General features: G+C 38.7%; 1 protein-coding gene across 1 annotated transcript in view; it reads right to left on the bottom strand.

The window, feature by feature from the left end:
• Positions 1-23,384, bottom strand: part of LOC113240609 (titin-like) — a 102,095-nt gene that overhangs the window by 73,204 nt on the left and 5,507 nt on the right. Inside the window, 19 exon segments of the mRNA XM_026477949.1 lie at positions 26-1,370; positions 1,643-1,967; positions 2,356-2,542; positions 2,628-2,799; positions 2,874-3,105; positions 3,206-3,493; positions 3,701-5,108; positions 5,185-5,379; positions 5,622-8,125; positions 8,329-8,580; positions 9,035-9,835; positions 9,914-10,309; positions 10,411-10,809; positions 10,933-11,334; positions 11,433-11,576; positions 11,647-13,503; positions 14,142-15,506; positions 15,622-15,851; positions 15,953-17,612. Of these exon segments, the coding sequence (XP_026333734.1) occupies positions 26-1,370; positions 1,643-1,967; positions 2,356-2,542; positions 2,628-2,799; positions 2,874-3,105; positions 3,206-3,493; positions 3,701-5,108; positions 5,185-5,379; positions 5,622-8,125; positions 8,329-8,580; positions 9,035-9,835; positions 9,914-10,309; positions 10,411-10,809; positions 10,933-11,334; positions 11,433-11,576; positions 11,647-13,503; positions 14,142-15,506; positions 15,622-15,851; positions 15,953-17,612 (14,162 nt within the window).

Raw genomic sequence — 23,384 nt, 5'->3', positions numbered from 1 at the left:
ATTTTCTGTGAACATTTTAATTAACATCTAAGTACATAATTACCTGGAAATCAGGAGTTTCCGGAATTAGAGCACCATCACGTAGCCATTGAATCGTGGGCTTTACTTTGCTGGTGATATGTGTTTTGAATTGAGCTGGCTGTCCTTCGTACACAACAACGTCACGCAGGGGCGTGAGAGTGGGCAAGTTATCTGCTTGGTCGGGTTGGGACACTTTCAGTTTCGCAGAGACGGTTACTCGACCGGCAGAATTATAAGCGACGCACTTGTAGTCGCCCTCATCTTCAGGAAAAGCTTCCGATATGCGCAACGTATACTCATCCGCTGTTCTAGACATTTGGAAATATTTTGATGGCTTAATCAATTTATCGCCCTTGTACCATTGTAAGGTCGGCGATGGTTTGCCAACGATTTTGCAACTAAACTCGATAGCTTGTCCTTCGGCAACAACTTTATCCTTAAGTGGTTCAATAATTTCAGGTGGGGCATTTGCAGCTTTAGTCTGAGGCTTAGGCTTCTCCTTTGTAGCTGGAGAGCTAACTGTGCAGTCAGCATCACATCTTGCTTCACCGGCACTATTGATTGCCACACACTCGTATTTACCAGAATCTTGTGGATATGTTTCAAGAATCAACAGAGTATATGTACCGTCTTCTTCCAAAATTTTATTTCTGATATCAGGTTGAACTTTTTTGCCATTCTTTAACCAGTACACGTCAATGGGCTTAGTACCAGTAACTTTAGTATCAAATCTTACTAACTGACCAGCGGTTACATTGACACTTTGGGCAGTTAAGGTGAAGCTAGGTGGATTGACGCCGCCCCTACCTTGACGCCTGCGCTCTTCTACTACTAAGTTGGCACTACACTTGGCAGTACCACCCCTGTTCTCAGCCACTGCCGCAAATACAGCTGAATCTTCAACAAAAACTTGCCTGATGATGAGGATGGATTTAGTGCTAAATGTATGAATTTGGAAGTCAGCCGAGTTCTTAATCGGGAAATTTTCTCTGTACCATTTAATTGTCGGTAGCGGATCTCCGTCGAACTCTACTTCGAACCTAGCCTGTTCATGTTCGAAAACACGGCAAGGCTGCATTTTTTTAGTAAACACAGGAGGCTTGCTAGGTTTCACCGCTCCTTCAACCACTCGCTCGTGTGTTTGTGCCTTGTGTTCAACTTCAGTAGTCTCCGTCGAGGTAATCTTTCTTGTTATTTCTGTGTCACCAACAACTTCTTTTTGTATTTGTTTCTGTTTGGCGACATGCACCTCCTTGCCATGTACTGTTGATTCCGATGGAGGAGGTGGTACGCGTTTTTGCATCACTTTCTGTACCTGTTGTTGCTGGATGTCCTCCTCGGTGTGTTCTCTGAAATAGTTTTTTTTTTTTATTACTTTTAACACAGTTGAGGACATCCGAAAATGAAGAGTTCACAAAATCCTAATTAATTACAAATCTATATAATTTCTATCGGATTATTAATATGGATTTGTAATATTTATATGCGCAAAAGTATTAAGCGAAAGAATTGAAATCCATTAAATAATGCATCAGAAATTTATCAATAACAAACAAAGTTCCGTGGCGAGTTCTTATTTGGTTCAATGCTAATAATTTTTATTTCATGATTTAATACTTACAGATTATCTTCGTATTTCTGGGCCATCCCTTTGGCAACTGACGCGTTAACTATCTTTTCTCCAGGTATAGCATATTGATGTGTAGATTCTCTCATCCTGCTTTCCTTTACCACTTGTTCATTTTCTAGCTCTTGAAGTTTATTATAGTATTCTTCATTTTTCTTCTTTTTGACAGACTGTTGCCATTCAGTGTCAGGTTCTCTAACAACTTTAGGCTTCAATTCAGGTCTATGATCTATTCCACCCTGTCGTTGCAACGTTTGACGTTCCTCAAAAGTTTTTTCAAGCTCTGTTTCACTGCGTTGCTTAGTCTCGTCATACCAATCTGTATGGGATCAGTAAATACATTTAATAAACTTTAATTGTTTGACTTGAAATAAATATTTCAAAACATACCTCTGCAAGAATCCGATGCTAAGCCGGTAGAAGCAGATGATTTAGCTGCGCTTCATCTTTAGGACAGATAGAGGGAGAGCAGAGGATGCAGTGGGGTTTATTTGTGCTTAAGCGGTCTGTAAGTGTGTGCGTGAGGTACTATGTGTGTTAAAAAGCAGAGTATCAAACAGTTATTTATTACAAGAATACTTTGTTTCAGTTATTTTATTAGAAAATTCTTCACCCAATGGATTTCGAAAGCGTTATTAATATTGAAAACAGTATGAATTTAAGTGATTTGTCGTTATGTTTGTCTGCAATATGTAAAAAACACTCACGTCGAGGCGCATTTTTTAAGACTCCTCTATAATCGTCATGTCTCGGGATAATTTTCAATTCGGTTGAGGCTACCGCTTCACCAGCAGAACTTCTGGCTACTACTTCAATTTTACCGGTATCGTATTGTCTGGTTTTAGGTATATCTAAGTGATACATTCCGTCGTAGGTTAGCTTATATCTTGATCCCTAGAAAATAATAAATTGTTCGAATACACGAATAAAATTAAAATACTAAAAATAAATGTTGAATTTTCATAATGAGTTTTATTACATTAACGATGGTGTTTCCGTTGATGAGCCACATTACTCGAGGTTTCGGGTGTCCAGTAACGCGACAACAGAACCGAGCCCACTCGCCTTCCTCCACGGTAACTGCATCAGGGCGACTGACAAAGACAGGTGCTGACCTTGCCTTCTGCTCTTCCACTGCTTGCTCCTGCGTCCTGCCATAATTACAAACAAAAATCGCGATATCTTCTTTCGATACAGCTACCTACTTCTTATGAAGATTACTTACACTTGCCATGACGCTTCCATTTCTCGTATTTTTTCAATACTCTTCATGTGTTTCGGCAACTGAGAGTCGTAAACAATGCCTGGTTTGCCTGCGGTCTTAATGACGGCACGTGTCTCATCCATGCCGTACAAATTAGTCGCGCGGCACACATATTCACCACTGTCTTCGGGGTACACCCAGCCGAAGTTCATCGCGACGTATCCGAAATCATAGATGGGTGTGAAACGATTCTCTGTTAAAAGTTGATCAAAATTATATCACGTAAATTAAACGAATTAAACATTTTAGTTTAAAAAATATTTTATACTGACTTGTTTAGCAACATTACTTACTGTGTAATAATGGTTTGCCATTGAAAAACCATTCAACTTTCATATTGGGATCTCCCACAGGTGCAAGCTGGCATTCAAATTTAGTAGACTCCATTTCGACTAAACTAGTCTGACTTTGAATTTGGGTGACGAAACGAGGTGGTTGTTTCTTATCTGCATCATAGAGATCATCTTCAGTCAAAAAGATTTCTGAGGTATATTTTTTTATCGTTGCTTCCATTTGCGTTAACGCTTCAGACCTCTTCATGCCTCGAGGTACTTGGTTTTGAAGTATGATATCCGGCAGCTCTGTGAAATAAATCAAATACACATTATATAGTTTTCATTCGTTCTTAATGATTTCATACAGTACCAGATGTCCAACCACAAAAAGCACTCATCTCAAGTTGGATGACCTAAAATGTAAGTGAAGACAAAATTTGATTTTTAACTTATGCCCCCCGCTTTTCATTTTTCGTTTTGTGGAAGAACAAACTACAATTACAATGTACTTACGTTTGCACGATACCGTCGCTTTGGTAAAGTCTTCACCAAAATCGTTTACGGCTCTACAAATATACTCGCCAGAATCTTCGGCATATACATACAGGATATCAAGAGATACAAAACCCATATCATACACAGTACGGTATCTATGGCCAGACGGTAAGAGTTTTCCGTTGCGGTACCATTCAATACGCAATTTAGGGTCTTCTTTTGGTTCCACGCGACACTCAAATCGTACACCTTCTGATTCCTCAACAGTATGAGATTGAATTTGAGTAATGAACTTAGGTGGGGAACTTATAACTGGTTCTTCTTTAGGAACGTCGCTTGCGCGGCCTTTTTCAAGTTCCTTGATCTTTTCACCGCTCATGCCTTGAGGCAGTTGTGATTCCAAAATAATGTCTCGCTTCGAACTGCATGTAATTCTAGCAGTGGTTGTGGCAGAGCCCCATTTGTTCGTTGCGCGACACGTGTATTCTCCTGCATCACGCGCATAAATATAATCAATGTCTAAGGCAATGAAACCAAAGTCATTGAGCATGTGAACTCGCGATCCTGTTGCGAAGGGTCTACCATTGTGGAACCAATCTATTCTCATTGTTGGGTCACCCACAGGCTCTACACGGCAATCAAAATGAATTGGTCCACCTTCAGGTATATCAATATTATCTTTGATCTCTACTGTAAACCTGGGTGGATTCGGTTTTTCGTCTTCAACAGTTATTTCTTCGCGCTTGTGCAACGTCTCTTCCAGTTTTTGAATACTTTCAGTTCCTGACTTGAAGTGAGATGGTAACTGGGGCTCAAGAATTATGCCTTGTCTGCCCTTCACTTGCAGTTTACACGAAACTGTGGCCTCGCCGTGCCTATTGGTAGCTTTGCATGTATAAAGCCCTGCATCTCTTTGATATACGCCTCCAATTTCCAAAATAACAAATCCAAAATCATTGATGGTTTTTACTCTAGACCCAGTCAAAAGTGGTTTACCATTGTGGTACCATTCTACTCTCATACTTGAGTCATTGACCGGCACTAACCGACATTCAAAGTGTGCCGATGAATTTTCAGATAAAATGAGATCAGAAGGCGTAGTAATAAATTCAGGAGGATTTCCAGTTTCAGTCTCCGGTGTCATCGAGTCTACCGTACCTGTATAACCTTCCAGTGCTGCAATTTTGTCAATTGTTCCTTCCATGCCCTTTGGCAGCTGTGATTCCAAAATAATGTTACGTTTTCCTTGTACTTTCATTGTAGCTGTAGTCACAGCTTCACCATAGTTGTTATAAGCCCGGCACAAATATTCACCGGAGTCTTCCGGATAAGTCGGTGAAATTTCTAAAATAACGAATCCAAAATCACAGAATGTTCGGAAGCGAGAGCCAGCCTTGAGGGATTTACCGTTCCAATACCATTCCACCTAAAAAGTGCAATCATATGGCAAATCAGTTTTAAAAATTACAGAAAAACCGTAAAGTGTCGTCAATTTTCCTTACTTTAAGATTAGGATCATCAGTTGGAGTCAAACGAGCTTCAAAATGCGAATTTTCTCCTTCTCTCAGATTGTCGATATTCGAAAGTGGAACAGTGAACACAGGAGCCTTTCCCCTTTCTTCTTCAACTGTAGTGTCCTTTCTACGAATCATGGAATCTTCTAAGTTTTGCAATTTTTCTAATCCGCCTTCCATGCCCTGTAATATACAATTATTTGTGTCAATACAAAATTTTGAATATTAGACATTACAATAATATGTTCTTAGTAGCTTTCAAAACTTTCTATCCTCCTAACTTTCTGTTTGTTGTTCACACCATGACACAGCAGTGCATTGCTTATGACAAGTATTTGGATGGTTGTATCTTCCTAGGCACGTTCTGTCTGGGAACCCTATTATCAGAAAACCAAAAGTGAGGAAATGTTCTGTTCTACACTCACCCGCGGAAGCTGCGAGTCCAAGATCAAATTCTCCTTTGATGTGCATTTCAGAGTAGCCTTCGTAGAGTCACGACCCAGTTTATTAGTGGCAATACATTCATAAGTACCGGAGTTCTCTTCATAGCAGTACAGTATATCCAAAATCACGATTCCAAAGTCATGGAAAGTTCTATACCTGTGGCCATGAGGTAACTTTTTACCATTGTAGAACCATTCAACCTTAAGGTCAGGGTCATCCACGGGCACCAATCTAGCTTCAAAATGTGCGCTTTGACCTTCAACGAGTTTAGTTACATCTTGTATTTGTGTAAGGAACCTCGGCGGTTCGGCAGCCGGTGTAGCTGGAGCTTGTTGATGTGCTCCTTGCATACTTTCTAATTCCCTGATCTTGGCTAGAGATTCTGGCTGTAAACTATCCGAGAATACACCTCCTCGGCCGTAGCAATTGATTGTGGCTTTGGTAAAGTCTTCTCCGTATTTATTATAAGCACGGCAGACGTATTCGCCAGCATCGTGATTCTGTGTGTATGCGATATCTAGAACCACGAAGCCGAAATCAGAAACTGTTTTTATTCTGTTCGAGTGACGCATCAGTTGACCGTTATGATACCATTCAATTTTTAAGTCAGGATCATCAACTGGAATTACTGTACATTCAAAGTGAGCAGATTGTCCGTCTTTAAGTCCCTCAACACTCTGGATTTGTGTAGTAAATCTTGGTTTTTGTCCTTTGCTTTTGTCTACACATTCCAAATTTACACTTATCTCTGCTTGACCCCATCTATTTGTGGCTCGACAGGAGTATATACCAGAATCCGTTGTCTTAGTTCCAAGGATTTCAAGAACAACCATACCGAATGCGTAAACAGTACGGATTCGATGACTTGCTTCGATCGTTTTTCCATTGTAGAACCATTCGATTACCATACTCTGATCGCCGGTTGGTATAAGCGAGGCTTCGTAGTGCGCTATTTGACCTTCACTTATATCAACAATATCTTGGAAAACTGTGGTAAATTCAGGGGGTCGGCCTGTATCATCATCAGGTATTTTCCCAGGTTCTCTACGTAAAGACTCTTCAAGATTTTGAATCTTTTCCAAACCTTCAGTTCCTTTTGGATGTTGGGTTCTTTCAATAAGATTTTCTTTGCTAGTGCAAAAGATGGTCGATGAAGTAAATGCTTCGCCCTTTTTATTGTAAGCTTTGCAAGTGTAAATTCCACTGTCTCTCTCGTAAACGTCAATAAGATCCAGTGTCACAAATCCGAAATCACTCGTAAGTTTAAATCTAGAACCTTGTTCTAGTGCTTTACCGTTAAAGTACCATTCAATCTTCAAGTTAGGATCATTCTTAGGCTCAACTTGCCCTTCAAGATGCAAAGATTGACCTTCTATTAATTGGTGCTCTGCAGCAACGGGGACTACCCACTCGGGTTTCGGATAGTCTGCGTCAGGAACTGAAGGCCTTCTACCTTTTGCCATTCTTGCTTCTTCAGCTTGTTCCACAGCGTCCAAACCAGCTTTACCCTGTGGATGTTGTGTATCGAAATAAATGTGCTTATCTCCAGTGCACCTAAGGGAACCAGATGTTGTAGCCGAACCCTTATTGTTTGTCGCTTTACAAGTATAAATTCCAGAGTCTTCCTCATACGTGTGAATGATATCTAATGATACATAGCTAAAGTCGTGTGTGCTCTTATATCTAGAGCCAGATGGTAAGGGTTTATTATTAAAGAACCATTCAATTTTGAGCGTTGGATCCCTGGACGGCTCAACATTACATTCGAAATGAATATTGTCACCTTCTTTGCATAAAATATTATTCAAATGAGAAATGAATACTGGTGTCTCATAAACGGGCTCTGGTGTCTCAGGCTTTCCCGGTTTAGGTTGCTCTAATGCTCCAATTCTGTCCAAAGATTCAGGGTGAAGAGTTTCTCCCATTAGCCAGTGACGGCCTTCGATTTTAATGGATGCAGTTGAGACCGCTTCGCCCATAAGATTAGTCGCTTTGCATGTGTAGATTCCAGAATCATCATTTCTAAGTCCATTTATTGATAATGTAACTAAACCGAAGTCAAATGTGCTCTTTAGTCGTGATCCAGTAGTTAGTGAAGCTCCGTTTTTAAACCATTCGATTCTGAGGTTAGGGTCTGTGCGTGGTTCGACCTGTGCCTCTAGGTACACATGTTGTCCTTCGACAAGCTTGTCGTAACTCGTAAGGTGAGTTGTGAAAATTGGAGCTTGTTGAACTCCACTATCGATAAACATTTCTGGAACCTTGTTCATCGCTGCTTCCTTTAATTGAATTTGTTCCCAAGATTCAGGTCTCATTGCTTGGTCTACTATGGTGGACTTAGTTTTGACTTTAAGGGAGGTTGATGAAACAGTACTGCCAGCTCTGTTAATAGCTTTGCACATGTATAAACCAGCGTCTTGTGCTACGACAGAATTGATATCTAGCGTGACGAAACCGAAGTCGTGAGTAGTGCGAAACCTCGATCCTGTATATTATAATTCATATTAATATTATAAATTTTACTATTAATGAAATAAATTACACCATTTCATTATTATCTAAAAAGACATTAAATTATTTGCGTGATTTAATTTATTCCATTTATATTTTCTTTTTTCTATTCGCAAAAGTGTCATTTACTTGTAATTAGTTGTATTATTATAATGAAGTAAAGTTTAAATTTCTTACCCATTTTTAGCTCGACACCATTAATGTACCACTCGAAACGTAAACTAGGATCACCCACAGGCACGACGCGAGCTTCGTAATGAGCGTGCTGACCCTCCCATAACTCTGAAGGACCCGTAAGCACTTGAGTGAAGATTGGCTTTTCAAATTCGCGTTCCGGTTCTTCAGGTCTTCTAGGCAGCGGCTGTTCCAGACGCTGAATCTTTTTCATGCCCTCCGGGTGCTGCGTATCCATTTGAATTGCTGCTTTAGCTGTTAATAAAGATAACGATATTATTGTACTCTTGTAGTCAAGAGCACATCAAGCTTAACACTTTGTACTTTGGACCGTTCCTATCGTAAGCGGTATACAGATGGATTTAAGCCTTAAGTGTCAAGCTTGACGTGTACTTGACCCTGTACCACTAAATTATTCTTGATTGGTTCGATCGATGAGATCGAAATGCATGAGTACGTGTGTTGTCTTAATGACAACACGCGTGCTCTACAAATCTGTTAACTGTCGTATTAAATATGTATGATCAATACATCAAATCTAAATAAGTAGGTATGTATACAAAATCATCTAAAAAAAGAAAATCAAGAACGTGCTATTTAGCACGTATATATTTTTATTTATTCTTTGTATTTACAAAGAATATGAGCACAAAAAGTAGATAGAGCCGATATCCTCTAGTTTCCAATTAATAAATGGATAAATACTCACTTTTTATTCTCATAGCAGCAGTTGTAACTGCTTCTCCTAGCAAATTCGATGCTCTGCACATATAGACGCCTTCATCCTCATCACGAACATGTGTGATCGTCATAGAAACGTAACCGAAATCGTGTGTTTTGGTAATCCTAGAGCTGTCTTCAATTAATTTTTCATTCCTGAACCACTCCACTTTAAGCGTGGGGTCTCCTACAGGAATAAGTCTGCAGTCGAAGTGCGCTGTTTGTCCTTCTTGAATATTATCGATATTTTGCAGGGGTTGTGTGAAGACAGGACGCTGTCTCGTGACTGGTTCGGGAATATCAGGACGCTTGAATGGTTCCGCGGCTTCTAATTCTCGTATCTTTTCTAGACCTTCAGGACGTTGAGATTCCGATATTATACTACCTTTTGCGGTTACTGTCATAGATATAGCTGAAGTGCACTGACCGAGAGCGTTAATAGCTTTCACGGAATATTCTCCGGCATCATCTGGTACGCAATGTGTAATATCCAAAGACACGTAACCAAAATCAAAAGTGATATGGAATCTTGAAGCAGATTGCAGGGCTTTGCCATTGTGATAAAATTCAATGCGCAAGTTGGGATCATGTACGGGCTCAACCTGGCACTCGAAATGAGCCGTTTGTCCTTCATAAACATGAGTAGTTCCTCTAAGTTCGGTTACAAACCTAGGTGGAGTCACCATAGGTTCCTCAACTTCCATCCTAGTATGATGGCCTTGCGCTTCCAATTGTCTAATCTTTTCAAGGCCATTAGGATGTTGAGTATCAAGAATTATACTTCTGTGCCCTAGAAAAAAAGTAATATTCAGTTGTTAGCAACTATTATAGCTTATTGAATAAGAATTTAAAATGTCAAGATACTAACCAGCAACCTTTAACGTGCAAGTGTTAACTGCTTCACCGAGTTTATTAGTAGCCTTGCACATGTATGTTCCCGAATCTTCGGCATAAGTGTACAGAATGTCAAGCGCGACATAGCCGAAATCATGGGTAGTTCTATACCTGTGGCCAGTCTTTATCTTTTGTCCATTAAGGAACCATTCAATTTTCAAGTCAGGATCATTGATAGGTTCTACTCGACATTCAAAGTGAGCATGGTCACCTTCCTTCAAATTCTCGAGATTATTCAAAGCAGTTAGGAAAACTGGCCTCTGGCCTACTTTCTCTTCCTCTACTGGTTTTGGCCTCTCAAACCTCTCGAGCTCTTGAATCTTTTTGAGTCTTTGTTCATCTAATGTGTCAAGGTAAAGACCAGCCTTGGCTATAATAGAAAAAGAAATAGTTCGAAATCATATTTAAATTTCATTTTGGAACGTAGGAAATTTAATAACATTAATTATTTAACATTTATTTTTTACTTACCGTCTACTTTCACAGAGCTAGTTGTCACTGCTTCACCAACCGCGTTAGTGGCCTTGCACATATACGTGCCACTATCTTCGGCGTAAGCATATAGGATATCAAGTGCTACGTAGCCGAAATCGTACGTCGTTTTGAATCTATGCCCTTGTTGTATTGGTCTTCCATTACAGTACCATTCTACACGCATAGTGGGGTCGTTGACAGGCGTTAAAGTTGCTTCTAGATGTACTGGCTTGCCTTCGGGAACTTGTACGCTCTTTAAAGGCTTGCCGAATTGAGGTTTTTCTGCAACGAAACTCTCGTCTCGTACAACACGTTTGTATCTACTATCGTCTTCGAGGTATTGAATCTTCTCGAGAGCACTTTCGTGTTGAGTGTCTCGAATAATCGATTCCTTAGCTGAAAATGAAAGGAGCCGTTATTACAGAGTTTATTACGGATACCGTTCACGAATTGTTAGTTTTCAATTTTTTTTTAAATAAATGAGATTCTACTAAGTTGAATATATTTAACAAAACTTACATTGTACGTTCAATTTAATCGAAGATGTCGCTTGTCCCAAGTTGTTGATAACTTTGCAAGTGTATTCACCAGAATCTTCGCCATAAACATTAAGTATGTCCAAAGCAGCAAAACCGAAATCATAAGCAGTACGGTAACGATGCCCACTCTGGAGGACTTTTCCATTGAAGTACCACTCCACACGCATATTCGGGTCAGGATATGGCTCAATGCGACACTCGTAATGAGCGCTCTGGCCTTCTATTAGCCTGGATGGTCCATTCAACTGTGTCACAAACCGTGGAGCCTGGTTTACTGATACCTCCACGTCTTCTCTGCGCTGGTATCGCGAAGAGTCCTCCAGTTGCTGGATCTTTTCCAAGGCGCTTTCATGCTGTGACTCTAGTTGTAATGACGCTTTTGCTGATTTAAAGAAAGAATTATTTATAAAACATTTTTGTTGGAAATAATTGTGAATGTGATTAATAACCAAGACATTAAAATAACACACTAAAACTTACATTGCACAAACAACGTAGAAGATGTCACGGCTTCTCCAAGTTCGTTTATAGCGCGACATGTGTAAGTGCCAGAATCCTCAGGATTAACATACTTCATATTCAGGGCGACGTAGCCAAAATCGTGCATTGTCGTTATACGATTAGCTGAAAAATCAAAGTAATATTTTATTTCAAAGCAAAATTCCTAACCCAAAAACATCACTTGCATACTTACAAGCTTCAATGGGTACTCCGTTTCGCAACCATTCTACTCTTAGTTTAGGATCGCCGACAGGAATGAGCCTTGCTTCAAAGTGTGCCGCCTGGTTTTCAGCGACCTTAATATCCTTCATAGGCAAGGTGAAAACAGGCGCTTGAGTGATAAATTCATCTTGCGCACTGTGCCTTTGATATCTTGAGGTATCCTCAAGTTGATTGAGTCTGGTTAGGGCACCTTCATGCTGTGACTCCAAGTATATCGACTTTTTGGAATGTACAACAGAGATGCCTGAAGTAACTGCTTCACCTAAAGCGTTAATAGCTCTGCAGGTGTAAGTACCGGAATCCTCCGGTAAGCACGACATTATATCAAGTGCTACAAAGCCGAAATTGTTTGTCTCAGTAAACCTTGAACCACTCTTAAGAGGTTTGTTGTTATGGTACCATTCAACTTTCATCGTTGGGTCTGAAACAGGAATCAACCGGCATTCGAAATGTGCTCGTTGTCCCTCTTTAATCTCTATATTTTTCAGGGATGTAGTAAATATTGGCGCCTGTGTTGTCATTTCGTCAATGTAGTCCGACCTGTTATATTTAGATCGGTCTTCCAGAACTTGTATTTGTTCCAAACCAGCTTCATTTTGAGTGCCCCTCACAATACTTGCCGTTCCTCGGCATGTTAGTCTGCAGCTTACTTCATCAGCGCCAACAAGATTTACGGCTCTGCATGTGTATATGCCAGAATCTTCGGCAATCAAATCAATTATGTCGAGTGCTACGTATCCAAAGTCATGAATAGGTCTAAACCTATGCCCTATAGTTACAGGATGTCCATTCTTGAACCATTCCACTTTCAGATTAGAATCCGTAACTGGTTCCAATTTACACTCAAAATGCACATGTTGTCCTTCAACAACATTCTCGATTGATTTCGGTTTTGTCACAAAACGAGGTTTTATGTTAATGGATTCATCAACAACCTCGGATTTCTTATACCTAGATGAATCTTCCAAATATTGAATTTTTTCCAGGCCTGATGGATGTTGCGATTCGAATATTAGATCTTTCTTGGCAATCACACGTAATGCACATGATGTCACTGCTTCCCCAAGCTGATTAGTAGCTTGACACGTGTATACGCCAGAATCTTCTGGGTATACGCTAAGAAGGTCTAAAGCTACATAGTCAAATTCGAAAGCAGGTCTAAATCTGTGACCAGTTTTAACAGGTCTGCCATTGCAGAACCACTCGACTCTCATGGTCGGGTCACCTACAGGTTGTAATCTACATTCTAAGTGTACGTTAGTACCTTCTACTGTTTCAATGTTGTGTAAAGATCTGGAGAATTGAGGAGCTTGCATTACGGTGATGTCTTCCTGTACATGTCTACCTCTGTGAGCAGCATCTTCCAACATTTGGATCTGCTCTACAGCCTGCTCATGTTGAGTGTCAGTCACGATGTCGGATCTTTCAATTACTCGGACAATAGCAGAAGTATGAGCTGACCCTAAATGATTGACAGCTCTGACAGTGTATTCTCCCGAATCGACTGAAGTAGCGTGAATGATATCCAGTGCCACAAATCCAAAGTCATAATAAGTTTTAAAGCGAGAACCTACTGTCACTGGTCTGCCATTATGAAACCATTCCACACGCATAGTAGGATCTCCCATAGGCTCTAACCTACATTCAAGATGAATATTTTTGCCTTCCGATACTGGTGCTGGATCTGATAGTGGCTGCACAAACACTGGTTTTGACTTAGAAATTTCTTCAATTTCGTACATTGGCTCAACAAATTTAGATTCTTCCATTTTTCTGGTTTTTTCATATAAACCACGATGAATACTTGAAGTATCGATGCTCGATCGAGCTGCAATGTTAGAAAATAAGAACTCTTATTACTTAAATAGGTAATATGGTAGAAATATTGTTCCAAGCATATTTGTACTAGGGCTTTCATGCCGGGAATCTCAGTCTCGAAAATTTCGAGAGTTTCGACAATTTTTTGCATTTTCAAGATTCGAACCTAATGTTATCAGTTTCAGGAATATCGAGCTTTTGAGACTTAAATCACTTACAAAAAATAAGAAGTATTAAAAATCTACCCGACAACAGTAATTTTTCATTCGTGTTGCATGGACATGGCAACGCTATAGAGTGGAGCTGTGGAGATTGAAGAACGGTAGTAACAAAATCAGGTTCTCTATATCTGAAACTACATTATACACCCTTTGTTTCTTACGTATCTACCAACCATAAAAATAACAAAAAAAAAACCTTAATAAATGATACTTCATTTTGTTATTTGACTTAATAAAGAACTTAATTACCTACTTAGTTTAAAGGCCTAGCCTATAAATGTGGAAAGTGACTTTTGAAATAGTCTCCAAAGTCTCGTTTTTCCCGGGATTTTCGAGACCGCACCGTGTCTCCATATTTTTCTTCCCGGGATGCTACGAAATTGAAAGCCCTAATTTATACTACATCTTTTATAAAGTAAATTCTTACTTTCGACAGCCATAGATGCGCTTAGCTGAGCGTCTCCAGCTGCATTGCGGGCCACGACTGTGTACACGCCTGAATCTTCTGCACGAACACTAGAGATGTCTAAAGCAACGTAGCCAAAATCATGGTAAGTTTGAATACGATTGGCAGATTTAATCTGTTTGCCGTTGAAGTACCACTCAATAGTCATTGTTAAATCACTTTGTGGCTCTACTCTTGCTTCAAAGTGAGCACTTTGTCCTTCAACAATTTTGTTAGTGCCCTTTAACGGTCCCAAAAAACGTGGATTTTGGGTGACGCGTGTTTCTTCTTCCGCACGCTTAATGTATTTGGTTGAATCTTCCAGATATTGAATCTTTTCTAGACCACCTGGATGTTGAGATTCACCAATAATATCTTTTCTAGTAACGATCGAAAGATTAGCGCTAGTTGTAGCTTGACCTAAAGCATTATACGCCCGACATGTATAATGACCAGCGTCGTGTATAGTCACCGATTTGATTGTGAGCGCTACATATCCAAAATTGAAGAATGTCGTAATTCTTGAACTGGCTTCAACAGGACGCCCATCTTTTAACCACTCTACTCTCAAAGTAGAATCTCCAACAGGCTCTAGGCGAGCCTCAAAGTGGGCGAATCCACCTTCCTTTATATTTAACTGATCTTTAATAGGAGTTTTGAATTCTGGTCTCTGTGTACTCTCGGGTGCTTCCTGAATATATTTCTGGTGCTGCATTTGCTGGTAAGCTTCGAGTTGCTCAGTCTTTTCAATATACCTTTTCTGCTCTGGTATGCCAAGATCAGCCGTGACTGTACTCCTGGCGGCTACCCTAATAGAAGCGGTGCTGATAGCTTCGCCTAATTTATTCACAGCTCTCACTGTATACGAACCTGCATCTTCAGCCCGTAGGTGCATGATGTTAAGGGAGACGTAACCGAAGTTGAAGATTGACGTGATTCGCGAGCTCGCTGTGATAGGCCTACCATCTTTGTACCATTCTACTCTCATAGTAGGGTCACTGACAGGAGTAAGCTGAGCTTCAAAGTGAGCGTTCCTACCCTCTTGTAGCTCACCTAAGTCTTGTAAAGGTCTAATAAATTGTGGTCTTTGTGAAATTTGCTCTTCGATTGATTCTTGATGTTGATATCTTGAGTAATCTTCAAGTTGCTGAATATATTGCAAACTTTCAGGATGTTGACTGGTCCTCTCAATTGTAGCTCTAGGCGTCACTTGTAGCATTGCTTTCGTTTCTGCAACGCCTGTAGCGCTGACTGCTCGGCAAGTGTATTCTCCACTATCCGAAAGGTTTAGACTGAGCATATCCAATGAAATATATCCAAATCGGAATATTGAGGTAAATCTGGAACCTGAAATAACAAAATATTGTGAATTATGAACGAAGAAAAAAAATGTGTATCACGACATCAAAAGTCGTTTTTAACGGATCATTACCAATATCATGTGTTATAAAACTGTACGTACTTGCTTCTATGCTTTGACCATTTTTCAACCACTCTATCTTCATCGTTGGATCGCCAACCGGCTCTATCCTCGTTTCAAAGTGAATTTTGCCACCCTCAATTTGCGTGACGCTCTTAAGTGGCACAATAAACTGTGGTGGAGGATAAACTCGGTCTTCCTCTCCAGGAGGAATGTATGGTCGTGCTCTTTCCACGTGCCTTAAGTATATGATTTCGGGTCCAGGGGCAGGCCTGAAACATTTATATAACATTTATAATATACGAATAAGGAACTACTTGATTCTGCACTCGACGCTATATAGACTTTACGATGCAAATTGTTATGTACTTACTCTGGCTCGATTATCTTAGTAGGCCGCGGCAAGTGCAGACGCTTTTGCTCGGGCGGAGACTCTTTGGGTACTTCCACATAGAGCCTAGCCCGAGTGGCGGTGGAGCCTGCGACGTTCTGGGCCGTGCACTGATACCATGCCGCATCCGACGCCTTGGCTCGCGGGATGTCCAGCGTCGAGGCCCCACCCTCGGTATTGATTCGTAACTCTGGATTGGGTATAATAGGAACGCCGTCCTTCTGCCAAGTGATCCTGGGTGTAGGGGTGCCGACTGCTCGTGCTCGTAATACAACGGATTCGCCCTCGCGTACGTTTAAGGTGCTAAAACGTTCCACAAATTTTGGGGCAACCATCTGTTCCTTTTCAATCACATTCAGTCGGCACTGGAATGACACTTCGCCGCTTTTATTGCGTGCGATACACGTCACCACACCACTGTCACTGAGTTCGACGTTTGTAATCATAAGTGCATGATTACCGGACTCGTTCACTAATATCTTATGATTATAATCGTCTCGTATTTGTCTATCATTAATGAACCACGTGACTTCTGGATAAGGTCTGCCAGTAACGCGGCAATCGAATCGCGTCATTTTCCCTTCTGTTACATCTCGATCTTGGCAAACCTTTACAAATTGCGGAGCGAGAGCTTTTTCACTAATTTCTACTCTTTCGTCGATCCCTACTTCCTGAGTATCTATAACATATTGTGATCTTTGATCCTGTACATAGGTTTCTTGAGGGGATTCTACGGCGAGATATGCCGATGTAACTATACATCCATTGGGGTTTTCTGCCAATAATGTGTAGTGGCCAGTATCAGACTTTTGAGTATTCCTTATCCTAAGTATCGTTTGATTATGAGTCGTTATAATTTCGTGTTTGTTCGAATTGACTATCCTCTGCCCGTTCTTAAACCACGTAACTCGCGGTCTAGGATTGCCCGACAACTGTACCTGAAATTGTGCATCGGCACCTTCTTGCAATTTGGAGTTCCTAGGCTTCTGTGATATTTTAGGTGGTGACACTGGACCAAGATTTTTGTCGACCTCGGTGTTGAGTTGTATATCGGATTCTCCGATGTATCTCCTTGTAATTGTTTCTCTGAATGATACTTCTCGCAAGAGCCTATACTCGAAGGTGTCTACTTTAAAATCTTCTATAGAAGAGAAGTCGGAGCCATTTGTGTATGCAATATTCTGTGTTTGGCGGGATTGATCTGTAGAATATCCCTGTGTGCCATAAGATTTGTGTTCTACGCTTTCGCTGACATGTCGATAGCTCTGTTGCTGTGAAGCCTGGTGTGCGGGCACTGGCACTCCCTCTGGTTGAATATACACTGAGCAAATCGCTTCACCATACTGGTTCCGCGCTGTGCATGTGTATTCACCTTCGTCACCTGGACCAATTTGCTTGATCAATAGCGACACATCACCAGTCTGTTCGTTGTAACTCATACTGTATTTGTTACATTCCACCAATGGCGCCTTTTTCCTTGTCCAGGATACGACTGGTGTAGGGTTACCTCTAAGTTTTCCCTCAAATTTAGCGTTTCCGCCTTGCGCGAACCTTGCATTTTTGAAGATTTGCTCGAATATCGGCGGTGAGGGATCACCAGGTCTGCCCGACGCGATGGGCAAGCGGTCAGCTGAGCTCTCAACTGCAACAAAGTAAATAAAAATTAAATATTTTTACTGGTTAAACTAAATATTAGAACGAAATTATAAAAGTAGTTCTTTTAATAAATTAGTGAAGACTTTTCAGATTGGCGATATGACTAAGTCGCTGGTGAACAAATTAACATTAAATAATCTATGTTTCATTTCAACTAGACCTTAGTAAGAAAATACAAAAATGACAAGCATAATTTGTTCACTAATGGCTTCGTTCGACGATAAACATTTGTAAACCTAAATAGACGACAAATCGCAATTGCAGCCTGCAAATATTATAATCATAACACTGTCACGGGGAAATTACACCCGACACTATTGGAATATTAATGTTTTCTCTACCTTTCATATGTAACAGAATAATTTTCAATAGTAACAATAGTAATCATTGTCATCGTGATGCTTTATGTGACGTGAATACTCATACAAATTAATGCATTCGTATTCTATTACGTCAAACCTCACTTTTTTAGAACATTCGTAATGAGCAACAAAAAAAAAGGGGAAACATGCAACAATGTATAATATGTATTACAAAATTGTTTAATCATGATATAAAGGTCATGACATTCCTGACATCGTCAAGAAAGATTTCGAAATAGTCGATGCAGACGCCAGTTGGCGCTTGCAGCTGGAGGTGCGTTCCAGCGGTGCGGGAGCAGTGTGAGTAACACACAGCGACGTGCTAGCGCTGCCGATCTCTTCTCTCGTGGTTATTTTCGGCATTACCACTCGGATTTTGTTACTGTCACGCGTTTGCTGTTGACATTATTTGGTAAATATTTTGTTATAACACAACGCAGCGCGTTTTTTATAATGATTTTATTATAAGATTTCAAATAAATACTTTTACTGTTTTGTGTTGCACATAGTAAATACATATATTCATAGAATTTCAGAAGATATTAAGCATCCTCAATTGAAATCTATCATTGTACCAACAATTTACAAACAAGACCGTATTTAATACCTTGATACTTTAACGAAAATGTATCGCTTTTTTCTCAGTTACGATTAAATTTAAGGTTTGATAGTCTTTTTTTGCGAAGTTCGCCTGATCGGAATGCAGGCCCGATGAGACCGGTTTTTGCCTAGATGCACTCGTACATATAGGTACTGCCGTCGCCACATGCACCAAACAGGATTATACTTAGAGCAATCCTTAGCGAGGAAAGAATCTCTAGGTGCTTTGTGCTTTTGGTTCATCAATGTATAAATAAAATTATATTTTATTGAAAAGTATATTTTATTACTTACTTTAATGCATGTATGTCAACTTGTTTTACTTCTTTTTTTTCAATTACTCGTGTAGGTATTTACATCACCGTAGAACAAGAGAATTAACAACTACGTTCATTCTTTACCTATGCATTTCTTATCCTTTACCGGTTCTCAACGTTTTGTACGATAAACTTTCAAGGTCACTTTTTTGGGTCAAGGTCACGAGACTTGATTCAAAATATTGTCCCCGGCTTTTCAAATTCGCAATCCAACTATTCCCTACTTTATCGGAGGTGGCCTGCTTTGAATAACAGATCTTTGGCATTGCAAGTTAAGGGTACAGTCAAAGGCGAAGCTATTTAAAAAATTAAATAAATGTAATTTTTATTATCCAAATAAGTCTCAAATAAATAGGTCGCCAGAACTGTTTTAGTTGCTAATACACATTTATACGAAAAAAGCAGTTTTTTTAATTTACCATGCGTACTTGTGTATTATAATACACAAAGTTTTAGATTTGTTGGTACGTCACTAAATGCTTATTTACTATTATTGTTAAAATTATAAAATTTAACGGCTTAATATACTCATGAATATATATTTCTAAATTCAAAATCATTATTAGCCTACATACGAAAGAAAATAGATCGATACTAGTCGAAGGGGCAATGAGTTAGTTGGCGGCGAACCAAACCACGTTGCCGAACTGTTTATTTAAAAGTTACGAAATACCCCTTGGCTGCCGATTCAACGCGGATATATTACGTATTTGTTGTAGCTTTTGAAGAACACTGATTCATAAGTTTATTAATATTTCAGGATTTATTCTATCATCATTATTACGATCAATGACGTTACATTCTATTTATTTCCTTTATTACAGTGCATAGGCGCAGTATCCTTAATCTTTTTTGAAAAAAATAGAAGTTACTTAATTTCGTAGCCTCGGTTAAATAAATCTTTTATCACTTAACAGTTATAAAAATAACATGCAGTTGTTGCATGAAACAAATTATATATTAGTGAAATTTTATAACTCTCCTATTTAACGTGTAGCTTACCATCAGGCGCACGATCTTGGTCGTCCCGTCACTTGATATTATAAAAAAATATTTAAGCATAAGAAAGTCATCGACTAATTTCGTTCAGCCTCTTTCCTGAAAAGCTGTAATTTTGGCAAATGCGGCCTTATTACATAAAGAGTTCAATTTCTATTATACCATAGTAATTACACGTCGTTAGCCATTTTTCGTATAAATAAATAAATCACGATCAAGTAGTTCTGTCGATAAGACTGTTTCTTACGACAGACGTGAAATAAAATTCCTTGTTCAGAAATATCATACAGAAATCATGTAAAATGTTACATGTTTGTTGACCAAATTCAAAATACCTATCTTTATTTATTACATTTCATCATATCACGCTTACCAATCATTTCTACTGTTTGTAATATCATTATTTAACATCATTTTCATCCAAATAAATTAAGTCAGTATAGTCAAGTTAATAAAATAACTTAGGTAGTGCAAGTTTTTGTCATTCGTTTCATCAAGGTATCATCTTCGTTCGTTAATAAGAAATCATCAATACCTATGTGAAGAACTGTCTTTTGTGCAATGTGAATCTATGGCAGAAACATCTGTAAATGAAGTCGATGGTAAATTAATCAATCATTGAAGTGGTTGGCCAGCGTCACAGTAATAAATCCTATCAGTAATTTTTATTACTTCAAGGCTTGATTGGAAATTCACACAAAACTTAATCGACTTCACATTGAAGTTCATGAAACAACTCATTAAAGTGTATATGAGACAGAAAAAAGGTTGTGGGTTTTTGCGGCCTATAATGTAGTAAGTCTGTAGCGGGTAGCACGGTCCGGTGAGTCCACAGAGGCCAGACGGCCGACGGCTACGGCTGTGCCTGCACACATGTCTTGACCCAGTGGCAACTCGCGCCATATGGTCAGTGGCCCTCACTGATTCATGCTCTTGTGACCATAATTAATGGTAACTTTCGCATTTCTACGAGTAAATGTTACGAATACACGAAGATGAATTTTATTTAACTTTCAAAAAATTTCATTTTTTGCCAATATTACATGTATAATTTACATTTAATTTTATTCATTGTAAGTATTTATTACATTCTTACTAAAATTACGTTCTATTGAGTTTTTAAGCGTACACACGTTTTAATTAGTAATAAAAACAGGAATGCTTAGTAATCATTATGACGTAACCAATTTCAAGGCATATAGCAAAATCACTAATATTTGACATTTAATACATTTATTATCCACTTTTGACCAATTAGTGGGTAGCTATAAATGGTACCACTATTATAACCACACACACTAGGAAACTTTAATATTAATGGGAATTTTAAAATGTAATGTAATAAAAAATCTGTGTGTCGCTTTTTGTGTAGAAATTACTAATTAACCTTTTTTGGTGCACATGTTCTTATGTTCAGGCGTTGTTATAACGAACTAGCGATGAATTTATGATCAGCTATAATTGCGACTGGGTAATTATGGGGCATAAAAGAAAAAAGTTCCGTAATTAATTTAGTTTTGTTTCGTCAACAACCCAACCCACCCAACCCACTAACTAAACACGTATAATCGGGATTATGAAAATTTACACGTGTCGGGCCGAATTCAATCAACGATATAATTTTATACAAGAGTAGGTACTTACAAAAGGATCTAACCAAAGTGTGAAAAGAGTAGACCGAAAGGCGCGCTATTGAAAATAATTTTAAATATCTTGCTACAGAAGCTAATTCGTCTAGATTATTTCACCTCTCCTTTTTTCAAATGTAGTTACATGCTAACGTGGAATAATTACTCTCAGGAAAAACTTATATAGAGCAATATGTAGCATTATATTTATAGCAGTGAACAAATTTAAAGTGTTTTCATGTTAAGTTTTATGTGTAATATTTTCGTTTTACACATGATCATTTTGACTATTGATCAAAATGGCAAAGTACCTGCCCAGAGTCGTAAAAAGGGACAATATTATTTGATCATCAAAGACAATAAAATTGATCTATTGTAAAGTGCACTTTTTTTTAAATAAACGATATTTTTGTTATGTTTCATATATATCTAGATTGTTCCATCTATATTACTTGATCTACGGATAAATTATAAAGGAACTGCATTGAAGGTAACACTATTATTATACTAAACTAATATTTGGTATTGAAAAATAATATTTGATCCTCTTTTTTTTATTGATCTTTTCTTTTAACGATTGATGACTTTTATAACCAGTATAACTTTTGATATTGATCTCCTAATAAATCTTGGTTGCCTGGTGGCGTCCTCCATTCAGTAGATTAGGTTAGGTTAGTATATGAGGGTGACCGGAATGGAGGCTCCGTTTGCCAATAAGCTTGGCAGCCGCGATGAGGACGACGTTGCGGTATGGTCTGCTTCGTCATGAGGAGGGGAGGTGGAGGACATAGCTCCTTCTAGGTGCTGGGGAGTTCCGGTGCACAAAGTCGAACCCGGAACCCTCCCAATAGAGCACTCGAAAAGGCCACCATGGGGTTTTAGCAGCTGCCCCCGCGGCGGAGAGGTATCCTAGGAGGATTTTCCCACCAAAAAAAAGTTTGTATTTGAAAAAGCAGAAGCCAACTAGCTTGCGATTCCAAACATGTTTTCAGATTGAATAATATAGTATAATTAAAATAATATTCGTATACAAATACATAACCTACATTTAGTTAGCTTTAAAAATATCTATTTAAATTTTGATTTTTAATGCTCATTTGTCTTAGTTTGTGGCCCAACATAAAACTATCAATATTAATTTACATATGAAACATTTTTTACAGAACTGAAAACAGATTAAAATAACGATTGATTCAATTTATTTTGTCTCAGAGAAAGAGGATTAATCATTAAAAAAGATGACCATTTTGATTTTTTGCCTGCTGCTTTTGCAAATTTGAAAAGATCATTTAAATACATTGCCCTGTAAAAACCTAATAAAAAAATAATAGTAATAACGCCTTCCAATTAAAATTTGAATGACAAGATGTCTAAGTATTTTTTTATGATAAGACATATAAGTGGCTTGTACTTATGAGATACTATCAGAATGTCTTCCAGTAATTTGTATACACAAGCAGAAGCTCGAGCGTGCGTTACATATTTTCATCTCAATATTAATTACCAGAGAAATCGATATACATATGCTTTCATTGCGTAGGTAAGTACGCCAGTAACAACGAGAACATTATACTTTTCTCGATGTGAATACTGATATGTGTAAGTATCAAAAGTAAAGAATGTTTAATAAGCGTTCTAAAATTGCGTACTTATGCACTACATTTCATGGCTTTATAGTAAAAAAAATTCTCATAGAAAATTACAATTGTGGATAGCCCCCTAGACTAGGTTGTATAGACCAGTTTATGGAGTCTTATTTTCCTCTTTGTGTGGCAACTGCATACAAAAGCAACTTTCTGTGTTGTTAAATTACGTATAAGCTAAGCTATGTACAATAATTACTTTTATCAGT

This window comes from Hyposmocoma kahamanoa, unplaced genomic scaffold (assembly GCF_003589595.1).
Source record: "Hyposmocoma kahamanoa isolate Upper Pololo Valley unplaced genomic scaffold, ASM358959v1 100021, whole genome shotgun sequence".
Classification (NCBI taxonomy): domain Eukaryota; kingdom Metazoa; phylum Arthropoda; class Insecta; order Lepidoptera; family Cosmopterigidae; genus Hyposmocoma; species Hyposmocoma kahamanoa.
The sequence above is the reverse complement of the archived record's forward strand: the minus strand, read 5'-3'. Positions and strand labels throughout refer to the sequence as shown.